This window comes from Chlorocebus sabaeus, chromosome 1 (genome assembly GCF_047675955.1).
Source record: "Chlorocebus sabaeus isolate Y175 chromosome 1, mChlSab1.0.hap1, whole genome shotgun sequence".
In the NCBI taxonomy this organism is placed as follows: domain Eukaryota; kingdom Metazoa; phylum Chordata; class Mammalia; order Primates; family Cercopithecidae; genus Chlorocebus; species Chlorocebus sabaeus.
Window position 1 is genome coordinate 40,304,754 of NC_132904.1, and position 9,757 is coordinate 40,314,510.

General features: G+C 37.0%; 1 protein-coding gene across 2 annotated transcripts in view; it reads right to left on the reverse strand.

Moving 5' to 3' along the window:
* LUZP2 (leucine zipper protein 2) overlaps window positions 1-4,898 on the reverse strand; it is a 582,381-nt gene extending 577,483 nt beyond the window's left edge. Inside the window, exon 1 of one of the 2 annotated variants that reach the window (XM_073017719.1) lies at window positions 4,392-4,898. In XM_073017719.1, the coding sequence (XP_072873820.1) occupies window positions 4,392-4,453 (62 nt within the window). In that variant the 5' untranslated portion in view covers window positions 4,454-4,898. The remainder of the gene's footprint in view (window positions 1-4,391) is intronic. The other variant, XM_073017721.1, reaches the window with a different exon arrangement.
* Window positions 4,899-9,757: the final 4,859 nt, after the last annotated feature.

Here is a 9,757-nt window from a genome sequence, read left to right on the forward strand (position 1 = left end):
TTAATGCATGATAATGAAACATCAAAGACATGTCTACAGGGATGAAGACAAGTTCAGAGAGTCTTTTTGGATTTCTCAGAAAAGGAACCATAATTTTAAACAGTACCTGTTTAATCAGGTTACTTAAATGATTTAGCACCATTTGTAAAAGGGATTTTAGCAAATCTTCTAGAAGTCACTGAGAAACAGCTGCACACATAGTTTCTTATAACACACATGAGAAAACATTATTTCATTAGAATCACGCATTCCTCAGTGGTTTCAGTGATCTTTGCTTCCTGGTTAGAAGGTCAAGTTCTTCCTTTCAATTACATGGAGTTTGGTTAAGTACAACTGTACAGACAAATCAAATATTTGAGGTGTCCCTATCATTAATCATGGAGAAAATTCAATCCACAAAGATAATAACCAGATAAGTCATTTTTTAAAACTGCTATTGGAAATAGTCAACCAAGGTCCAAAACTGCAATTCGGGAAGTCAGAATATTTGTGTGTTAATATCTTCTTAAGAAAGCCATTCCTCTATCTCATTTACATGGAAGGTACAATTTTTATCACAAATAAAGGAATGTAGGTAGCATCCTATAAAATGTCATGTGTGGCAGACACTGTGCACAGGACTTAGGAAACAAACTCATATTGTCTCAAACTATTTCAGGAGGGTTAAGGTAAGACTGCTTCTTGCATCAAATTTATTTGGGTAGACATATTTGTTGTGTGTTCTCATTGTGTTTATTGTGTTCTCATTGTGATTCTTGTCCTTTATTCTACAAATCAAGTTGAACTTGAGGTTAGTTTAATTCATGGAACAAATAGTCTGGGGCATCTTCAATATATAGTATCATCTAAAAAGATTCCAAAATAAACATGTAGTGTGACTGCTGATCAGAGGGCCCAGGAGAGACCTCTAAGGTGACTCCTATTGGGAGGACTATAACCCATCATCTGCTCAAAGTTCTGGCTTCATGGAAAACCACCAGAAGTCAGTAGACCTTCACTCCTCCCCTGCCATGTCTCTCTCCCTATTAAGTCATTTAAAAGTTAACAATCCAAAGGCATCAAGAGTATAACCACAGCATAAAGGAACAGAGGTTCAGCAGAATAAAGCACAAGCCTTCTCCAGCACTCCATGGGTTCCTTTTCACCAAGAACTTCTAAAGAATTTTTCACCCTACCATTACTTTCAATACCTATACTACTTCTTTCTGAAGTGAATTACTGGCTATCTTGGAATAGCAATTTAATACTATACAACAAGGCTATCTTAAAAGTACAGTCATTCTTCTTCAAAGCTATTAAACCAACATGTTTGCTTTCTTTGACCACATTTATTTGTGTACAGTTTAAATGAGTTTCTGTATTAGTTACATTATTCATATCATTAACTTGATTTTTTTTGTAATTTATATGCACTTTCTAAACAGGAGAGACCATATGCCAGGAAATTAAACAGCTCTTTTTCTTTGCTTTTTTAAACTCTGTGGGGTTTACCAGTAAAACAGAGAAAAATACTTGGCTTTTGTGTAAAGTGAACATTTCGTTTTCTTTCAGGACAAATACATTAAGTCTGATTGGGGGCCATTGATGTTCGCTGTGATTAAATTATGGGATTTTATGCTTCAGAATCTAAAGTTGCTTCAGAAAAGGTGAGGAGGAGGAACAAACAAAAAGAGAAAGCTATTCAAAAATGTCTATTTAAAAGGCAGGGTTATTTTCTATTCAAAAATGTCGATTTAAAAGACAGGATAGTTGCTGTGGGCTAGATACGGTTAGACCTGTTCACAACACAGTCAAAAGACTACCTTTTCACCTGCAACATTTGTTTCAGTGAACAGGTTACTTTAAAATACAACTGAACTTCAGACCTATTGGAAATAAGATAGCAAAGTATTAAGGCAATGCACTCAGAGAAAGACAGAATGAAACAAATCTCTTTTTTTGCATTAAGAGTCTCTGCTGTGTATTACCTACACTTTGGAAAGAGTTTGACAATAAAAGACAGGTGAGATTACTCAAAGGCTATGGGAAAAACTAGCAATTGGCACCCCCTGCTAATGCATCCAGCATGATCTAAACCTGTGAAATACCATTTGCTTCACATACACGACTACTGACTAAGAAACGAAGTTAACAGAAGTCTTTGGCGAGAAAACCCACTGTCACAGGTGGCCATGGCTGAACCACTCAGCTTTTCCCAGCAGGACAATAAGCTCATCCCTACTAACACAACTGTCCTTGCAAAGCTGCTCAGTTTAGATTCTAATCTACACTTTAACCATGTGCCTATAAGAACTGATAAATTATACAGAGAATGACCTTCTGTTAGAGATCTTTAAAACATATTCTCTTCTTTGCAAAATGACACTGATAGTATCGTATTCCTTTTCAGATTTGTTCAATATCACAGGGTACTCTGGGTATCCAGTAAAATGAATTGCTACAGAGTAATCACACTAATAAGATATGCTACTTATTATGAACATTTCATTTTTTTCAAACCAAGCATTCTCTTCTGGTAAAATTTAATAACCAGTCATAGTTTTCACATACCACAAGCATTGCAGAAGTTTCAAAACTAAAGTGAACTAGATGATTATTCCAGGTTTTGTTGTAATAAGTGTGTTAACTATTTTTAAAGAAATTTATCCCTATCGAAATCAGCACTTTCATGCAAGGAAAAGATAATGGCTTTTTGACCCCGCATTAGATAATGAACATGAAAACTTTGGAAGCTAGAGACTATATAGTTTTTTCATAATTATAGTATTCTTAAAAAGCAAATGTACTTTTGGAACTCTAGCGATGTTCACAGTCTAAAATCACTGTGGGCTGGATTTTTATTGTTTAAATATTTACTATTTTATGCATATGTTGACCGGCATTGACCTAAGTGTCCAAAGTTAGAAAATTTCCTTTCTCTGGAAGACTAAATCAAAACATAAGAGTGAATAGCAAGAGTTTAAAGAATAACTGTGGTGCATAATTTGTATTGAACTGTTGAGAGTTAACCACAAATATTAAAATGGGCTCTGTATTTAGAGCAACTAATCATAATACTGGGAAACAAACTGGCTTTCTTTAAAACCATCTGCACTTCATGACTTGAAGTGACAAGCAAACCTTAGAGAAAATGAAGAATCAGGCTCACATTTCATTTTAATCTGGAAAAGTCACCTGGGCTTTGTTTGCAAGGAAAGACTAAATTTATCAATTATTGAGGGTAAATGAAATAGTCTCTACACTAAAAGGTAAGTTTGGTTACCCAGGCCTGAAAGAAGGTGTGTAGATGAGGAATGGAATCAAGAATTTTACAGACTTGGTTTATACGAGAAAGTTTTCTTCATCCTTTTCCATTTCAGAATTAGAAACAACCCTATATCCCCACGTTATCTGCCATCAGATGCACAATCAAATAACGTTTCTATTCATGTAGATTTGAAAGGATCTTCATCCTGTATGCGTTATTTTATTTTATAGTAGCCAAGGGAAAGAGGTTGTTGCCAATATGATGCTAAGGGCATGCAGAATAAAGACTCAGTCCTGGGCAACTAAACAGTCCACCGTTGTGCTGCGCTTGTGGAAGAAAAAAGCAAACCCATCACAACTTTGGGACTTGATCAACAGTGGGGAGTCAGAAAACTCTTCTCAATCTCTGCATTTTAAATCTCCACTAAAAATAGCTCCTCTGTAATGGGGCTTAAAGTCCCATCCATGCCCAGAGATGGAGTACAGTGCTTAATTGTTTCTGACTAGGGTCTCTGCATCAGCACTCTGAGAGTGTCTTCTAACTTTTAATCGCCTTCTGTGCTCTTTAATTAGACCTGTTCACAAGACAGTCAAAAGAAAACGCCTATCACTAGGCTTATCCAAGACGTTGAAACAGGCCATTTTAGGAGTCCAGGAACTTTTGTACAAGTCTTAGCATCTTTCAGGATTAATCTGTTTTCTCTGGTTTCCACTTCCTTAAATCAGGCACACTTGGGGGAAGGGAGAAACTCTATAGCTGTTAAGACAACTTCAATGTAAAGACACTGCCTGGTGGCAATTCCCTCCTTGTCTATCTCCGTTCTTTATTTTGTTCTTTTACCGCGTGTTATCTGTTGGCTACTAATAGGACTGGAGGGTAAAATGTCTTTTCTCTCCTTCTGAAGAGAAAGCTTTTGATCCCTCACTGAGAGCAATCCTAAGACTTTCTCCAGGGGCTGGGATAACTAGAAAAGGGCTCTGCTCTCTCAGAAGGATGTCAGAGCCCAAACCATACAGCGTCCCTCTTGCTTAGGCGGGAGATGCAAACAGCTGAAGTGCCTTAACTCCCACTGGTGACCCACAGTAGGACCAACCTCGCCCCGGCAGCGCCCCTGGGCTCAGGTCACTCACGCTCCTGGACTCACCTGGTGCTGAGGACCAGCGCGGGCAGGAGAGGCAGCAGGTAGTGCGCTGGACTGAATTTCATGCTGCTGCCTGCCGGGGTCCTCCTTCCCTCGCTGCCTTCGCTCTCTCTCCTCCTCGGGATCCTGTCGCTCCTCGGTGCCCGGCTCCGTCCCCAGCCAGCGATGAGCGCTCTTCGGCAGCAAAAAGGCGGAGACGGACACACGGACGACGCCTGGGGAAGGCAGGCGCTGGAAGCGAGGAGTATCTTCAGGAGTGATGTCAACGGCGAGGCGAGCCCTGCCCGGGATTGTTCGGCGTCGCCGCTCCGGAGCCCGGAGGGCGCGCTGTCACTCGCGCTGGAGGCGGCGCGGGGAGAGGGAGGGGACGCCTCGCGATCGCCCCGCGCGCTTCGGTCACCGCGCTGCGCTCTGGCCAGTCGGGTGAGCACCGGCCAGGGGCGGATCGTTTATTCCCGCTGCTCCCCAGGATGGCGCGGGGCGGGGCGCGGAGAGTAGAAACCAAATCTGCCAATAATTGAACTTGCGTACTCGGCAGGAGATGAACCCAATTCACTGGGAGAGACTTCCAGACGCTTAGGGTCCTAGGCAGGTGTTTCTCGCCTGCTTAAACCGTGTTTGGAAGAATGTCGCTCTGGAGAGAGTGTTTAGAAGATTGTTCTAATTAGAACTGCATAATGATTTGCCTGAAACAGATGGAAGGAAGCGGGAGTAAGCAGCGTCCAGAAATGCACCCTCAGCCCGTCATGGCATTGCAAGCTTCTTAACCCGTGAATGTTGACTGCAAATAACCTACGAACGTTGCGGGACCGTTAAGACATCTGCTGCACTGGGTTTTGAAGATTTCTGATCTTCCTCTGATTTCAGTCGTCTGTACCAGCAACTGCTAATGGGGTTGGAGCTAGTGGCTCAAGTTCACACACCTGAAGGAGTCCTTTTCCTCAGGTGAAACTCATCAAGGAGACCTAGCGGACAAAAATCATTAAAATGTTAACAGTAATCAACTCGGAATGATGGTACTGGAAGGTAGAGGTTTTGTAGGTCATTTTGTTTTCTATATTTTTAAACGTTCTAGCATAAACATCCAATATTTAATAGGCTCTATTTAGAAAATTTAATTAGAAAAATTAAATAGCACAATTCTAATCCAAAACACCATTTTGCAAAAGCAATTCTGAGAAATAGAACTACTATCTCTGCTACTGAGATATTCAATTCTAGGATCCTTATAACATGATATTGCATGTGTGTGTGTGTGTTTGTGTGTGTGTGTGTGTGTGTGAGAGAGAGAGAGAGAGAGAGAGAGAGAATGAGAATTTCATCGGGATATTATCCTGGTTATATAACTGTGTATAAAGTAATCTTCATACATTATTTAATTTAATCTTCACAAGAGCCATCCTAGTGGAATAGATGTTAATATCACTATTACAGATATGAGCAGACTGAATATCATCAAAATCTGACTATATATATATAAAAACAAAAACAAAGAATTCGTTCTACTAAGTCCTAAGAAAAATGCCTCAAACATCACACCTAGCACTCCTAGCCCAGTGTTTGACACAAAGTTGTGTTCAGTAAAGGGTGAGGTGCACCAAAGTCCCAAAAGATAATGGACAGCTGTGTCCAGGAATTCCTATCCAACGGGTTCAGGTCATGTTCCAATTATTTCAGGGGCAAGTTCTTTATAGAAACATTTAGATGATACATCCTCTGCAATCTCATTTTCGAAGACATTTGCAGGGAAAATGCATTTGCTATAAAGCTTTATTTTAAAGAGGATGCAAGTCTAAAAGTTTAACCATCTAATTTACTGTTTTTTTTTTAAATGGGATTGAAGGTTAACACATGCATATAATATAGATTTGCTTCAAAATCTTGAGCTGCTAAACTAGATGGGTAATAAGTTTTGAAAAGTGAATATTCACCTGTTGGGCAATAATAATAAGATCCACAACATTATGGATCTTGTATATGCCTAATAAATAGGCATATACAAATTAACATGTGAATTGCATATCATTTACAAAGAAAAAACATGACACTACACTTTTCTAAAATAGAACTCTGATTCCAAGTAAAATATACTCTAGTTTGCTCCTGCCAGGGTTTTCTAACAATAGATTCCCTGCTCACTTTGAAGGAGATTACTTGAGTTGTCTACTCAACAAAGACATAAGGCTACTTGGTACTTTTTTTTAACTGTATACAACAGGAAATAACACTCATATTTGTAGAACATATTTTTATATAACAACTTTACACCATTATCTTATGTGCTAATCATAGAAACCAAATGTGGTAGTTATTTCTATTATTTTTATCTTTTTCAGTTAAGGTGACAGGTTCAGAGTAGTTTAGTAACTTGCTCAAGGTCACTCAGAGACTTATATAGTGGTGATGACATTCAAATTCAGTCTACAGTACTTCAAAATGTATTCTTACTTGAGAAAAAAAAATTATACACATGTAAGAAAAAACTTTCCCCAACCTAAGTTTTATTGCTTTCAATTAGACATATAAAACAATCAAATTACCTAATATCAATGAATAAAAAAAATCAGAATGAACTTTGTTTACACTGTATCTATATTGTATATCTATAAAGAACCACAAAGTTTGTTGACCTTTGTGCATTTACTGCAAGCCACAAAGGAAAAAAAATCTCCCCAAAAGACATCTAACTTGGAAGGGCATGAGAGTAACATATTAGTGAAGTACATCTTGAAAGGTGAGCATAAGTGAGATTCTGGAAACTCCCACAGATTTAGAGAATTGAAGTATTATTCTGAATTCAAGTACAGATGTGTCTCTCAGCAGAAGTCTTTTCTTCTAGGAAAATTACAAAACTAGGAATCTCCATCACCCATAACATTCTGTCCACATTGTCACATAAAAGCTTAAATTCAGAATAAATTTTGTGGCTTTGGAGAATTAGTAAATGAATTTTAAAGATACAGCAGTACAGATAGCAATTCTCTTATCTTAAACTACTTATCCTATGCTGAGCTCTAACACTGGAGTCAGCAAGCATTGTTTGTAGTAACTGTACCCAAGTCTGATCAATAATATCAAAAAAAGCCAAGCAGTTGTGCTGAGTCTCTATAAAGTGCTAGGATTAGGAGATATAGAAGCTATTTTAAAAACAGCTTTATTGATATTTAATTCAGGTACTAAAAACTTCACCATTTTAAAGTGTGTAATTTAGTGTTTTTATACACATCCACAGATTATGAAATCATCATCATTGTATAATTCCAGAACATTTTCATCATTCCCAGAAGAAATGCTGTACCTACGAGTAATCACTCACTCGTCCCCAATTTATCCCTTCTCCTGACCCTCCGCAGACACCAATCTAATTTCTCTCTTTATGGATGGACCCAAATCCTGACATTTCATATAAATTAAATCATACTGTATCTGGTTTCATATGACTACTCTCTTTCACATTCATGTTTTAAAATTCATCTGTATTAGAGCATATATCATTACTTCATTTCTTTTTATTGCTGAATAATATTCTATTGTATGGATATTCAACATTTTGTTTATCCATCCATCAGTTAATGTATATTATGGTTGTTTTCATACTTTTGCTATTATGAAAAACTCTGCTATGATCATTCACATAAAAGTTTCTGTGTGAACATCTGTTTTCAGTTCTCTTAGATATATACCTAGAAGTGGAATTCCTGGATCATACAATAACTCTATGTTTTACATTTTGAGAAACTGCCAAACTCTTCTTCAAGATAGTTGCACCATTCTACATTTTCATTAGTAATATATGAAAGTATTGATTTCTTTACAACCTTAAGCTTGTTAGTTACAATTATTTATCTATCATTTTCTTATTATAGTCATCTTAGCCGATATGAAGTCTTATTGTTTTTATTTGCATCTATCTGATAATCATGATCAACATATTTTCATGTGTGTACCAGCTATTCAAATACATTTTTGAAGATACATTTATTAAATTGTTTTTTTCAATTAATTTTTGAGTTTTATTTTTGTATAGTAAGGGTTCTGTCTATATAATGGGTATAAATCCCGCTTAGATATGTGATTTGCAAATGTTTCCTAATCCATGGATTGTCTTTTTCCTTTCCTGTTGGTGTCATTTGCAGCACAAATATTTTTAATTTTGATAAAGGTCAATTCACCTACTTTTAATTTTAGGATTATGCTCCTGAGGTTGTATCTAAGACAGCTTTGCCTCACACTAGGTTATGAATATGTATGCCTTTGTTTTCTTCTAAGATTTTCACTGTTTTAGATCTTAAAGATAGGTCTGTGGTCCAACTTTTGCATATTTGTGAAGGAGGGGCTCAGCTCCATTGTTTGCATGTGGGTATCAAGTTCTCCTAGGAATATTTGTTAGAAAGGTTATGTTTCCATAATTTAATGGCCCTCCTATTTCATTCCTCACACAGTAATACATTTTTTCTTATTTGTGTTTCTTTTCTGCCCTCATATTCTAAACTCTCATGTCCCCTAGAGTTTCATCCTTGATCCTCCTCTTTTAAAATTCTATATTTTCTTCCAAAGCTGAACTTATTATTTTTATGGTTTTTACAATCTTCAATATGGTATGAATCTTAAAATTTACCCCAGCCTAGACTTCCTCACTGAGACTTTACCTGAGTTCTATATGAATACCTCAAAGTCAAATTCAATCACACTGAACACTTCTTCATTCTTCCTCTGTCTGACTATTCTTTGGCATATCTCCTTACACTTCCATTAGCTCAGTCACACAAGTTTAAACCTGACAGTTGTTTATTACTTTCACCTCCAGCTTCTCCCACATATAGTCAATCACCATGTCCTAGAGATTTTACTAAGTATTTATTTATAACAATTTATAACAATTTACTAAGTATTTATTCATATAGATAGGTGTCTATATGACACCTGTCACTTGGGCTTTAATTACAGGTAACCATCTCTTGATTCTGAGTGTATTTTTTACTTTAAGATGGATTTTCCTAAAAATCATCCCCCTTGTATAATCTATCTAAACTGCAAATATCTTTATAACCTTAAATCTCCTAGAAAATTACTTTCAAATAAGAAAATGAATACATGCCTCCTTTTTTCTCTGTTTAACTTTCATGTTGCACTGTAAACACATTAATGGAAGTTTCCCTTGGTGTGTCTTTATAATTTTTCATGTTATTCCTTCTTTATGAAGTGTTGTCTTACTCAATGTAGTCAGATATTTACTTTAATCATTTAAGACTCATCAAGGACATCACTTCTTTCTAGAATGCTTTCTTGAGTCCATCTGCCACCACAAACTTGGTGAGATCTTTCTTTTCTGAATTTCATGACCTGTGGTAGATTGCCTTGAGTTGCAC